This window comes from Coenobita brevimanus, chromosome 73 (assembly GCF_032717465.1).
Source record: "Coenobita brevimanus isolate Jiangsu-jjx chromosome 73, ASM3271746v2, whole genome shotgun sequence".
NCBI lineage: Eukaryota > Metazoa > Arthropoda > Malacostraca > Decapoda > Coenobitidae > Coenobita > Coenobita brevimanus.
The window spans coordinates 34,002,753-34,017,467 of record NC_137026.1 but is presented as its reverse complement, the minus strand read 5'-3'; the positions used below and the strand labels follow the sequence as shown (position 1 = coordinate 34,017,467).

Here is a 14,715-nt window from a genome sequence, read left to right as displayed (position 1 = left end):
TAAACTACAAAAAGTGCTTACCTTCTGGCTCTGATTCTTCCTGCTTATCCACAGGGTCGGCGGTAGTGACTGGGGTGGAGGGTTTGGAAGGTTCTGAGAGTCCATGAATGTTTTGTGCTCGAACTCTGAACTCATACTGGCAATTCTTTTCCAGACCCCGTGCAATGTATGACGTGGAGTGGCAACTGAAGCAAAAGTAATTATAATCATCACCACCATTTGGCAAAAGGTTAATGCCCCTCCCCATAAAACAACTAACTTAAGGACAAACAGCCACCCCTTACAGGATTAAGGTGTCTGGCTATAGGTAGATGGACAGACCACCATTATCATCATGTATATGTGCAATCCATTCATCCGTCATTCAATCTAATATGATGTGCTGTGGTTTGCTCTGGTGTACTGTGGTGAGCTCTGGTGTGGCTAGAAGCTTGATAATTAGTTACATATTTATCACTTTTAAGATGGAAACTTAGGACAGTGTAGTGAAAGTGCACTGTGTTGTGCTATGCTGTGCTTGTTGTGTGCTGAAGCAAGAGTGTTGTAGCATGATCTGGCTCATCATTACTATGGTTCATTATCTAACTTGGCTGATACTCATGCTTTTGCGGCTTATTTCCCACAGTTCAACGACAATAAAACAATACTTCAACTCTATATCCTTTTCACAGAACTGCTTCATAACTAGCACCATATTCTAGTGTTTATCTCTTACTGCAGCTTAGCATTCCATGTGGAGAGATGGCAATTTCTGGACAAGTTAAGATGTGTAGAGAGTACTGTATGAAAAACACTAACCCATTTATGAGGGTGACCCACTCCTCTGTGCCAGACTTCTTCATCTCCACAGTGTACCCAGTGACCACAGACCCACCATCGTAGGTGGGGCCATACCAAGACAGTGTCACTGAGTCTGCTGTCACTTCACTGTGATTGGGCTTGTTGGCAGGGGGCTCAGGAGCACCTGGGATGGGGAGGGGAAGATAAGTGCAGAATTAGAACAGATATTTTGTCAGAGCCACCCCTAATGAGACAGCAGCATCAAAAAACAAAAATTTGGATCTGCCAGGAGATGTATATCATATGTAAATTGATTATGATAATCTCACTTATTGTTTTATAATCCTGATTAACAGGTATCAGCTGCAAAAGTTTACAGCAAAGTTCATGCTGTACAAATGATGAACTTCCTGATGAATTTATGTTAACACTGAAAATCTTAATCAGCATCACCACCACCATAATCAACAACCTGATCCTTTTTGCCCACCTAAAGATGGTGAGAGGCAGGATCCAGAAACAATGAAAAAAGCATGAAAGTGGGAGAAGAGTTGGCAAATGCCGAATTACACATTAATACATCATTCACTTTCCTCGAATCCTGGCTCCACCTCACAAGCATAACCCATCTGTGCATTCATTATAGTTGGGCTTCAGAAACACCTGCCAGTTAAGTATTCCATTGGTTAAAATATGAATGCCCAAAACCCCTGCCACATGCTTTTACATACTGTATATACATCCTTTATCAATCCCCTAGTCTCCTCAACCTCCGTACCTCACTTTCTTAAACAGCCATTTACCATATCCATCCAACTTCCTGGCCTATTACAGCTCCTCTCACCTTCAGCCTCATTTGTATATATTTATTTCACGTCATACAATAATTCTCTCTATATGACAGCATCTAAAGACTCACTTTCTCATATCCTATCATCAACAAACTTCCATAATCCATATCTTCCATTAATCAACTGTTTCTTATACTAGATAGTCTACTCACTCTGTACACATTTTTCAACTGTCCCATCTTCAATACTATTACATCTGACTTCTTGCTCTCATGCCATAAAGTTGCATTTATGTTAATGTGGGCACTAGTTGACACACCTACACGAAGCAATCCTCTTGCAGCCTCTAAACTTGGACGTCTTTGACAAATGAATTCATCATGTATCCACAGGTCATAAAAATTATTCAGCTTTGGATAACCCACGTCTGAAGGGATTCAGAGATTTCTGACACACACAGTTCTGCATAATCAATCTACCTACAACCAGATAATTTTATCTCAGAAGGGGTGGCCATAAATGACCTCTATGTCATTGCGTCCTCCAATATAAGGCTGCTCTTTCAACTCACTCATTATCGGTTCATATGCTGTGCCACTCTACCCAATCCCTCTGCCTTACTTCCATCTGCCTCCCAACCCCTCATCACTCACATACACTCTCCAAATAATTCTGCTTAAATTTATATTACATGACAATTCACTCACTTCCAACAGCAAGTGAAGCAAAGGCAGCATGTGCGGCAACTGGATTCCTGACCAAGATGGTGTACTTGTCACAGTCCTCCTGCACCACATCCTGAATGGTCAGACTAGTGCGACCATGCTCAGTCTTCACCAGGTACCGACCACCCTCCTCGATGGCTTGCTCCTGTGTTAATATGCAAAATAGTTACCCTTGTACTACGACATTAATAAACTTTAAACCTGTCATACTAATCACAAGACAATCATTATCCTAACCCAAGTCTTAAAACAAGGATTCAACCATAAACTTTTCTGTGAATCTATGTCCATTATGTATCCCATGATATACTACTGGTATCAACATTAAATCTACCACATCATTCTTCCCTTCTAAAGATGGAGTGAAGTATGACCCAGTGAAATGGGCCTCATACCATTTCAGCCCCAAGAATCCTGGCTCCACCTCACAGGCCTAATTAATGATCAAAATTTATCATCATCATCATCACCAGGTACTGCTCATCCTTTCAATGACTCACCCCCGTGTCAAAAAAAGCACAACTATCATTAGGATCACCTGTTTTTGAGGGAATGAAGAATGAAATATTTACTAATAAATATCATTATATTTGGAAAAGGGTGCCTGAGTGTCAGAAAAACTATGTTTTATAACTATAATGTTTATGACCACAGCTTCTTTACACTATCAACATCATCATCATGGAGTATATATCCCATTACTATATTATACCTTGAGTGAAAAAAAAAAAAAAAAAAAAAAAAAAAAATAAAAAGGATCCTGCAAAATGAGCTGGGCAACCATTCACTTAAAGCCTTTGGAATTTACCATACCAATAAAAACTAAAATTAGCATATTTTCTGCAAAGTTCATCAAGACCGCTTTTTTTAAACTGGCATTAAGTGGAGGATTAGTACCCCTCCCTGTAAAACAATTAACTCTAAGCCCTTGGCCACCCCGTTTGGGATACATGGCGTCTGGCAATGAAAAAAAAAAAAAAAAATGAAGTTCTGATGCACATTTCTCTGCTGTACATATGGTTCCTATCTATATTCTGCACACTATTATGGCAAATACTAATTACTATATATTATGCAATAATGTAATCTGCAGTGTACAAGCCTTGATAATCCTAAAGGTGTGAGATATGTTTAAAAAATCTACAATGTAAGGTGTGAGATATATTTAAAAAATGGACAATGCAGATCAAATTACCCACCACCAAATAATCCCAGGATGTGACTATAAGCCATACTATTGTGGTCTTTAGAGTCTTTCTGGCACTACTTCCTAGCAAGTTCATTTTTGCATACTGATAATTAATAACTGTAAATCCCTTTCATGTTACTTGCATATAGCATATTGCAGTTAAAGATATAAGTACTATACACCAGACTATTTCAATGCCATATGCAGAAATGAATGGCTAAGGAAGAAGTTACAGAGCCTCTTTAAACCACAAAATAGATGACACTAAATAACTTACTAAATGCATCATACCCTAGGAAGCACGAGTTAGCTCAAATACGTTATGCTGCCTGTTCATGTTCACTGACTGCATACTCGTTCATAATAGATAATTTTAGTGTTAGCACTGTTCTAGCATTGACCTACTAACTCACTTCAGTCATACTCCCTGTGTATGTGTCCATGTCTGAATCCAGTAGCTGAAAGCATAAGTTACATGATTATTACAGAAAGCATAAGTTATCTGATTTTTACTGGGTATAAGCAGTATGAATGGCTGTCATGAAGTACAGGGTATATCTGCAGATGATGCTGGAGAGTGTTTAGGAGTCTTTCACACCAAGAAATTACAGAGATTATACAAAGATACAAATCAGCTGTATCAAACTGATTCAGACTATGATATTTCCAGTTATTATAATAGCTTTCTTGTGCAACACTGCATTGTATTGATAGAATATACAGTATTATGTACTTATTGAATTAGCAGGGGCGAATCTTTATAGCCAATAACAGGGTGAGAAGGAGCAATATAATTTGCTTAAGTCATCCTACAGTGTATTACAGTATTATGAACTGTGAATATCCATGAACTTAAAAATTGCTCTTGCCTCCAATCAGCAGAAAATACAATGTCCTCAGGAACTGTATTAGGTACAACAGAACTTAATCAAAATATATAGGTATGTGAATTTTTAGCAAAATTAATGTTAATTCATTTTTTTTTTTTCAATTTGTGTACTGGTTATCAATATTCTCAAATAGGTATGTGAAAAGATCTACCTCAAGAGATTTTATCTTGGCAAATTGGTATCTTTGTATTTAAAAAAAAAAAAAAAAAAAAAAAGAAAAAAAAAGAAAAAAAAATCACCATCATCATAACCTTTTTTCTCACTATGAAACGAAGTAGGCAGAATCAAGAAACATCCTAAGAAAAGGAGAGCATAGGAGTAAGAGAACTATCAATGAGTACCTGGTGAAAGGGGCCACACTTCCAACCTACACATCACCACTAAATCTATTCTGTGGTGTGAGACACTGCAGCCTGATCTTACCTTCTTGAGCCAGGACAGAAAGAGGAAAAGTAGAGAATTAAAGTATATCTTGTATGCCCAGTGAAATTAGCCACACCTTCACTCACTCAATGCTAAACCTATTCTGACCTGAGATATCATGGCTTGATCTTAACTAGGACAGTAATTGGTAAAAGGACGCTTAAAAGTAGGTGATCTATCAACAAACTGCCCACTGAAATAAACCACAGCTCCACTCACTCCCTTCCAAACATATTCTGTCACAACATACTGCAGACGATCTTGCCATCTTGAACAGCACTAGGTAGAGGAAAACACTGAAGAATATCTATTAACAGACTGCTCATTTAAATTAGTTACACCTACATTCACTCACTGCTGAAACTGTCATGAAGTATTGTGGATTGATCTTACCTTCTTGAGCCAGGACACAACAGGCTGTGGGTTTCCAGTGAAGGTGGCTGTGAATGTGGCAGACTGTCCCTTCACCACTGTCGCATCTAGAGGACCCTGTAGGATCTCAGCACCAGACTCCTCATCTTCCTCTTCCTCTGGCACTTTCTCCTCGGTTCTGGTCTCCTCTTGCTCATCTAGTGTTTCCTCCTGTGTGTCCATGGTTCTCCTCTTAATATCCGTCTGTCACCATTAATTATGAAGTGGAAATATTTAATGCACATTAAAGGATGGATCTAGTAAAATGTAATAGGCCTATTATGGAAAAAGGCATATAACAGATAATATTTCCAGACCATACTCTTTTATAATATATTCTGTATTAGGATCAACAGCAATGTGTGAATCAATCATTACTTTATAAGTAATCAACTACTGTACTGTACCTGGTATAAAATAAATAAGGTACTTGCTTATTTTACTCTATATGTCCAATTCAGCTGCAAAGATGGTTATATTTAGGAAGTTACTATGTTAAACAGCTAAACAGACTAAATATTGCAAACAAATCCTACAATAAAGAAAACCTTATTAACACTAACTTTGCTACTATCAGACAACTTCAAACACCAGTACTTCCTTTTCTTATATTAATCATCACAGTATAACAAACATTCTGCAGCACTTATTTTGCCAAGAGCAATTCCTGTCTAACAAAAGGGTTTAAAGAAAGAGAGATGGTGGGTACCATGCTAAGTTGTGATGGGGAAAAGAAAACTACTAAGCTACGGTATGTGCTCCACGAATGCAAGACATACCCTTATGGTGTCTTTGGGAGAGGTGGTGTCATACTCAAGCTCACTGACGTTGGAGAGTGAGCTACTGCAGGCACTGGAGGCATCTCTCAAGCTGGCAGAACTGTAGGCAGAGTCCACACTGGTGCTCCCACCCACTGTGCTCACCTGATAAATGCACACACACCACTATTAGATTATGGTCTATTATAAACAGACACCAATATGCATCACATTACATCACACCACCATCATCATCCCAACCCTAATTCCCACCAATGAAAAGTGATGAGGCTAGATCCTAAATCAAAGAATGATAAACACTGAACTCAGACAACTATCAAACTCTTTACCCAGTGAAACAGACCATACAGACAGGCACAAATAACACTTAATATGCAAAGAGAAACTTTTCTATATAAATATGAACTTACACACATCCTGTAATTTTTAAAAGTTGCACAAACAAAAACTAAAACACAAAGGTGCTCCAAAAATACTTGGGATTAACCAGCAAAACAAATCACAAGAGTTAACAGTGACTGCAAAAGTTCAGCAGGTATCTTATGTACTACAATAATCGAAGTTGTTCTAGTCATGTATATCATAGGCTCTTACTACAGAATACTCAGCAATACATACAGCAAGAGTTAAAAATTAATAATAATGACCAAGTGGAGGAAAAACATCACATACGTAGAATGGTAGATGCTGTCCAAAGTGAATAGGAGGAGGGAGAACACAAGAAAAAGTTCAACTTGTTTTTTCTTGAACAGGAAGACTAAAAAGGTCTCATACCCTAAGGATGACTCTGCGTAGTTTGCAATGTTAGAAAATAAAGAACCTCAGCTCTTTCCTGTCTTCAGCCTGCAGTCCACCAGGTTTAAGTTCAGATGTGCCTGGGGCCACAACACCTACTGTGTCTCAACACAGATCTACCAGGCCTATGACTGTAGGATACAATGGCTGTAGAGGCTAAATGGGTGACAGAAGCACCACAATCTTCGTTTATCATAGGGTGTGGACTGCACATACTGTACCTCCTTTAGTGCTGGCCTTATCCTGGGTGGTGGTGAGTTGGAGGTGCGGAGTGAGGTTGAGGTGGTGTCCTGGTTTGTCTTGGTGGGGCTGGACTGGTCAGATGTGTATGGGTTCACCTGTGGCCAGACAAATTAGAAATGTTTTGGCTGTGAACTTATGAAGAACACCTCACCAGACAAGCACTTAAAGTGGTGTAGTAAACAAATGTGGAAATACAGTGCAGTTTGTCTGAAGAAAATATCTATCTATCTATCTATTGCCAGACGCCTCAATCCCGTTTGGGGTGGCCACAAACAAATCGCCTCCAAGTCGCCCTGTCCCCCGCCATTTCACTACCCTGCTCCCAACTCACACCCCCCTCTCTCATATACCTCTCCACCCCATCCCTCCATCTCATCCTCGGTCTCCCCCTCCCTCTTCCACCCTCCACCTCACTCACATACACTCTCTTCGTCAGTCTTTCACCCTCCATCCTCTCCACATGGCCAAACCACCTCAGTGTGTTCCTCACAACGCTTCCTATCACATCCACATCAACACCACAACGCTCCTTTATATCCTCATTCGTCAGCCTGTCTCTCCACGTGACTCCACAAGCTCCTCTTAAATAACTCATTTCCACTGCTCTCACTCTTGACTTGTGTCCTTCCAACAACGTCCAAGCTTCACTTCCGTACGTTAGAGTTGGTATCACAATACTGTCATGTAGTAACTTTTTTACTTCCATGCTCACTTCCCTGTTTCTTATCACTGCTTTCAAGGAACCAGCAACCTTTCTTCCCTGCTGTACCCTTTCAAGCACTTCACCCTCCAAACCTCCATCCTTACTCATCACACTACCCAAATACTTAAACGTACTCACATTTTCCAATTCCTCACCATCCAACCTCGCTATACATTCACTGACTTCACCTCTCTCAAAGACCATCACTTTACTCTTCCCTACATATAATTCTTCAAATATAACTCTTTAAATATGGTACAAAAAGCAGTCTGTCTGACAATTATTTGAAGTAAAATAAATCAAATATGGTATTTTACATACAGTTTAAAGTAGATATTTAAAGTACTGTAATTCAATAAATATGTAATTACTGGCATATCATCGGATACAAAAAAACTAGAGAAATGTTCATTAGAAATAATATATTTTTTGATTATTCAGAACAGTTCATCAAACAAAGATCAGGTGAGGAAGAACTCTTGTGTGATTCATCAGACAAGAGTATTTTAGTAGTTCACAAGGAAAGATAAAACTTTAAACAATTTCTTAAGAAACATGAAAAGGTCAGCAAGATAAACCAATACAGAATTATTCATCAAAATGGAATCGATCAACGGCATGTATTCAAAGTTGTTCTGGAAATTTCATAACATCTCTCCTTCAGCAATTTATTCTGTACATTACATATCAATATCTTCTTGAATGTTACTGATGAAATTTTTTTTATGTACTGTATTAAAAGCATTAAAGAGAATGTTAAGGTGAAAAATGCATAACAAATCACTAAATGAAGAGGTGCTATGAAGACTATGCCACCTATATAACAGCCAATAACTATAGAGTACTCCCAACCTTTAGAGTGGTGGAGGTGGTGTCTGAGCCGAGACTGTTGGTAGCAACAACTGAGATGACGCCTGAGTCAGTGGAGAGAGCATGGATAATGGAGAGCATGTGGCTTACTGGCTCACCCGCACCAACATCGTCATCACACTCAACCTGGGGGAGAGGAAAAGGGTCAATTTCATCATTAGAAATCAATACTGTTGCCACTGTCACAATCACCATCACCACCACCATCATAATCATCATTGTTACTATCACCATCAGCAACCTTTTCCTCCCTACCATCATCACTGCCATCAACAATATTGTCACTACCAGCATCATTATCCTCCTCCCTCCTCATTTTCATCATCCTCTTCCTCCACATAATTGCCCACATTATCATCATATCCTAACCCTACAGTACTTCATAGGCAAGGCAACTGTTAATGTAACTGAAATACCTATATATGTCAGTTACTGCTTGTTAACTGTGGTGATTATTTACACCTGTTGGTTAACTACCCAAGATCTCTTTTTATATCTGCACATGAAGCCTTTTCATTCTTTTAGAAACACTTTTATGCACCAATTTTACTGACTTTGTTAGGTTCTTTTTTCATACTTATGTTAGAACAGGAAGGGTACAGCACACATTGAACACTGTACAATACTGTATATACCTTTCTTTACTGATATACTGTACTGTATACTGTTCCCATCTATCGTGTCGGGAATCCCAAAACCCTTATACCATATACACCAAAGTAGAATTTAAAAAAATGTTTGGCTACAGACCTCACCTTAACATCTCTAAACTAATATGTTGACACCCTGTGTTAATGACAGCTGTTATCGCCCAAATGGACAGATATTTAACAACAGATTTTACACTAATTACTCTACCTAAATTATCCTACATGATGTACTGATAACAGCCTTTACTGTATATTCCTGCTCTGTAGAACAATATACACAAATGAATGAATTATTGTGAAATGGTGTTCATTGTGAGCATACATCCTAGTTGTAGCTGCCATGTACAGCACAGGTAATTACAGTACTAAGAATTGGTAATGGTAGCTGCTAATCCCTTGTTACACTGCATGGTGTGGAGGCCTAAAGTCTGGCTACTGCAGACCAACATACTTCCTTTGGCGGTCTTATCTAATTATAACATTGCCAGTCACCTCCTGGGGACTGAACCAACAGAAAGCTGTTATTCTGATCACACTGTTCTCCCCATTAGACCACCTGGAGTATTATTTCACTAAACTCTAACACAATCTTATAAGTTTCAGTGGGGACAGGCAAATCTGTGAGAAATGAATCTGGCCAAAAACATGGCGCAGTCCAACCAAGTTAAACTACTTAGCCAAATAATTATTGGTAGTCCAAACTTAATCCATTGCATTAGTAATATTAGTAACATTTGATTTATTACTTAATACTGTGCCTACAATATATAATTAAAAGTGCTAATCAATAAAAAGTGTTCAGGTCAGAAATAATGCTCTTGTGTTGAGAACTCCTCAGTCATGAACTAGGAGGATGTCTAACTGAACATGTTTTAAAGCAGCATTTTGCCCTCACATTTGCTGACTTGAAGATATTCATAGCCATACCTTGACTCTTGGCGTAGGTGTGAGTTTGCGTCCATCACAGTACCATGTGAGCTCAGGTCGTGGTGAACCGTGAACCGCTACCGTGAACCTGGCTGCTGCTCCCTCCTCCACTTCCAGTGGGGTAAGGCACCCGATCAAACGAGGTGGGCTTGGTGGGGTCACTAGGGGATCTGGCAGAAGAAACCATATTAATCTTAGTAATCTTTTGAAAGCACACAGCAAGTATTAAAAAGGAGTGTGTAGATAGAGAGGGAGGATCAGTGAGGTCACTAGGGGATCTGATGAAGAGTGAAGACAATATCAATCTATTGAAAGCAATGTGCAGTGCATCTCCAAAGAAAAAAAGGCTAAAAATATGTGGAGATGGCAAGTGGGTGTTCGTGGGGTCACCTACATACTGTATCTGGGGAAAAGCTATGAAAAAAAATATAAATAATAATAATAAGAGTAATAATAATAATCTTTTGAAGGTGTTTTCTCACCTAGAAGAAAATTGGAGACGTTACTTGCTGATCATAAGGTAAAGATTATTAACCTTCAGACTGCTAGAAGTTGATCAGAGACAAACAGAATGATGTATGTCTTAATCAGTAGAGTGTGCATTTACAATTCAATATATACAAGCCTTAGACTAAAAAAATAACTGAATGCCGTACAACAGATGCTTAATTACCAAAGGAAAAATGTAATATGAGGCATTTAAATCATGGAGGTTTGGAGTGTGAAGTGCTTGAAAGGGTACAGCAGGGAAGAAAGGTTGCTGGTTCCTTGAAAGCAGTGATAAGAAACAGGGAAGTGAGCATGGAAGTGAAAAAGTTACTACATGACAGTATTGTGATACCAACTCTAACGTACGGAAGTGAAGCTTGGACATTGTTGGAAGGACACAAGTCAAGAGTGAGAGCAGTGGAAATGAGTTATTTAAGAGGAGCCTGTGGAGTCACGTGGAGAGACAGGCTGACGAATGAGGATATAAAGGAGCGTTGTGGTGTGGATGTGGATGTGATAGGAAGCGTTATGAGGAACACACTGAGGTGGTTTGGCCATGTGGAGAGGATGGAGGGCGAAAGACTGACGAAGAGAGTGTATGTGAGTGAGGTGGAGGGGGGAAGAGGGAGGGGGAGGCCGAGGATGAGATGGAGGGATGGGGTGGAGAGGTATATGAGAGAGGGGGGTGTGAGTTGGGAGCAGGGCAGTGAAATGGCGGGGGACAGGGCGACTTGGAGGCGATTTGTTTGTGGCCACCCCAAACGGGATTGAGGCGTCTGGCAATAGATAGATAGATAGATAAATCAATGCCAGGTTAAAAAAAAAAAAAAAATAGATTAAAGTTTTCACCTTTTGAAGTTTTTGGTTAATTCATACAATAATATGCATGGTATTCACTTTACAACCCTCCCTCAACTCCCTATCCCCCAAAAGGAGGAGATGGTAGACTGCAGGAAAAGGGCAACTTCAGCCTGTATTACACGGTTCGTGTAAGGATGAGCCTGAGGTTGCAAGTACAGTACTACAATATAATGAAATCTGTTGTACGTTACCTAGGCTAGTCCATAACTGTCAACCCATCATTACAGCTAGTCTCCCTAGCTTTATGAGAATCATAAGTTCGGTAGCCATTAAAGAAAAACACGTCATCGTAAAGAAGGGGTAAGTCTGAAACTTTAATCTATACTGCCTTCCGTACCATAACACTATTTCTTTTATTTATTTGATTTTGCTCTTATCAGAAGAAGGGGTAAGTCTGAAACTTTAATCTCTACTGCCTTCCGTACCGTCACATTATTTCTTTTATTTATTTATTTGATTTTGCTCTTAGATGGTTTTGTATGGTGTAGATGACTTTCATATAGCTTAGGAGGGGCTTATGGTAATGAAGGGATTAGAGAAGTCGCCATGAACACTTTAAGTATGATTAGCCTACGCCTGAGTTCTTATTACTTCCTAGACGATTTTATTAAGCTGGTAGTGAGGGGATTAAAACTGCCTGTATCTAGCACCTCCAGATAGTGAAATTTCTGATGCCTAATATGACTGAAGGTAAGCCTACCTTGAAAGGAGTGGAAAACCGCGTCATCGTAGTGATGTGACGTGTTCTAAATTTATTCTTCTCTAACTTAGGATTCATTTTAAGAAAGGACGAGTTGATATATCCTTCATTATCATCCCATCAATACGATGGTCCTTTCCAAACGACTAAAACTGTCTGGTTGTAGTATATATATATAAAGACGGAAGGGGTTAAGCCCGATAATGTTTCCTACACTGTATTATTCTTGCTTTCCACGCAAGAAATTGCAGTAGTTTTAACTAACTAGGGTAACTATTGTTCACTGGTGCTGATGGGGGAACCCTTCACGTGATCGAATCGATGGTCGGGCAACTCCACTGCTCGTGCCCGCTCATAGAAACGTCTCTTAGCTCTCTCCCTATTCCCCAAAAGGAGGATGACAGACTGCAGGAAATAAGCTAACGTTCAGATAAAAAGTTAGTACTACTAAAACTTCTAGGTAAGAAAAATCACCTGTGTACAAAAGGAAAAAAAATTACCTGTGAGACGGTTGGCATTATTAATAATTTCACTGAACGTATCCATGTTTTGTAATAACAGTTTTACACACTCCTACACTGCTTGCGATCACAAGTAGACAAGATCTGGTTTTGTTTTGCCGATCTTAGCAAGGGCAGTATTATCAGAAATGAGAGCGAGAAGGTGCAAGGAAACCTCTCATTTTTGACGATCACTTAGAGAACATCTGTATTCCTTACATGTGTTCAGCTTAAAACTCACAGTGCAGAGCGCAGTCAGTCTCTAACACTTAACGATCACTTATCACTTGTAACTGTTAATGAGATCAGAAGATACAAAAACGTCAGACATGTTGTATTTCATAACATGCTTCTGAAACTATAGTCGTATGCTGGGAATTATCACCATTTTCACACCGTCAGTTTTAATAATCCGTCCTTTATTCTCAGCTAGTGTTAATCAAGCTTAATGTTCTTGGTGCACTTAAGATAGATATAATCGTTCCTTACTCTCACCCAACATATCAAGCTAATTTTTCTTGCAGCGCCAGGGAGATAATCGTATAAAAAACAAAAAGATGGAATTCACTGTCACTGGGTCAACTGCATGGAAGACACTGAACTCTGATACTAAGTTATGAAACACTGACTTTTGTGATTCAGGTGCTTGTGTTCGAAATATGTGTGTGTAATTCACCGGGTCGGTCAGGATCACTTGATGGTCGTGATCGTCAGCTTTTTACCCTCCCGGAAGGGAGCTGAGAGCTCATATAGTCCGATCTAAGGGCAAGGCTGTGACCTTCACACACGCACACACCCGTCCCCTTGCTCAAGGGGGACAGTAACCACCCACTTCGTCAGTGAAACTTTTCGCAACCCGAGCGAGGCGCGAACTCCCGTCTACCAGTTGGCAAGCGAGAACGTTACCACTGCACCAGCGAGCGGTGAAAAATGTTAAAGGGTGACTTTTTTGTTTTACAGGTAAGACGCGTTAATTGCTATTCAGGTGTATCCATTAAGGTAACTTGGAGGAAGCCCAGGTAGGTTAAGGATGGGAGGGGGGACGGGATGGCAGAGGGGGGAAGGGGGATGGAAAATGAGGTGTGTGTGTGTGTGTGTGTGTGTGGAGGGGGGGGGATGACTCCTTCAAAGGAAGGCCCATGGTAATTGACAATGCATGAGGACCCACCGTGAGTCCCAAGACCCTCTCATATATGATGTCGTCCGTATTCTTACGAAGGATAGTTTTATTTTACATAATATGATCATTCAGAAACTGGATATAAACCGTGATCATTACTGTTTTCATTTTCAAGGTTAGGAGACAGCAATTCATTTGCAAACTAGTAACTATGTTCATTTCACTGGGAAGACAAGTTAAAAGTTCGTAATACGGTAAAATTCTTGTTCCGCTCGCTCATGCTGACTCCTCCCCCTCCCCCCAAATACACTGACCTAACACTGGTATTCATATCGCTGTTACAGTACCATCGAATTTAGTTTATTTACACTACCATAATTCAAACCCAAACGAAATATTGTTAAACCAATAAAAAATGATCATGTGGCTTTACCCTTCAGTACGATTAGGCCTATTTATTTATTTTTAACCAAAGGCGAGAGGACCATCTAGGAGTAGACTATTATTAAAAAAAAAAATCAAAAAGTCCAGCCGTGAAGACTATTATTATTATTATTATTATCCCTCCACCTCATGCTCGGTCTACCCCTCCCTCTCCCTCCCTCCACCTCACCTACATACACCCTCTTAGAGGGAGGGGGGGGTGAGTTGGGGGGAGGGGAGTCAAATGGTGGGTGACAGAGTGACTTGGAGGCGTTTTGTCTGCGGCCACCCTTTGCGGGATTAGGGCGTCGGGCTATAGATAGATAGAGATAGATTATTATTATTATTATTATTATTCTTTTTTAATGCAAGAAAGAAGGAACCATAGGCTAGAAACCCGCACTAAACCCTTGAATCACTGAACTGTAGCGAGAGATTAACACTAG

General features: G+C 39.7%; 1 protein-coding gene across 1 annotated transcript in view; it reads right to left on the bottom strand.

Moving 5' to 3' along the window:
- Positions 1-14,715, bottom strand: part of LOC145407439 (uncharacterized) — a 447,869-nt gene that overhangs the window by 12,431 nt on the left and 420,723 nt on the right. Inside the window, exons 35-42 of the mRNA XM_080278366.1 lie at positions 10,177-10,346; positions 8,582-8,725; positions 7,005-7,121; positions 5,989-6,132; positions 5,192-5,413; positions 2,279-2,441; positions 799-964; positions 22-185 (exon numbers count right to left, since the gene is read on the bottom strand). Coding sequence (XP_080134492.1) covers positions 22-185; positions 799-964; positions 2,279-2,441; positions 5,192-5,413; positions 5,989-6,132; positions 7,005-7,121; positions 8,582-8,725; positions 10,177-10,346 — 1,290 coding nt within the window. The remainder of the gene's footprint in view (positions 1-21; positions 186-798; positions 965-2,278; positions 2,442-5,191; positions 5,414-5,988; positions 6,133-7,004; positions 7,122-8,581; positions 8,726-10,176; positions 10,347-14,715) is intronic.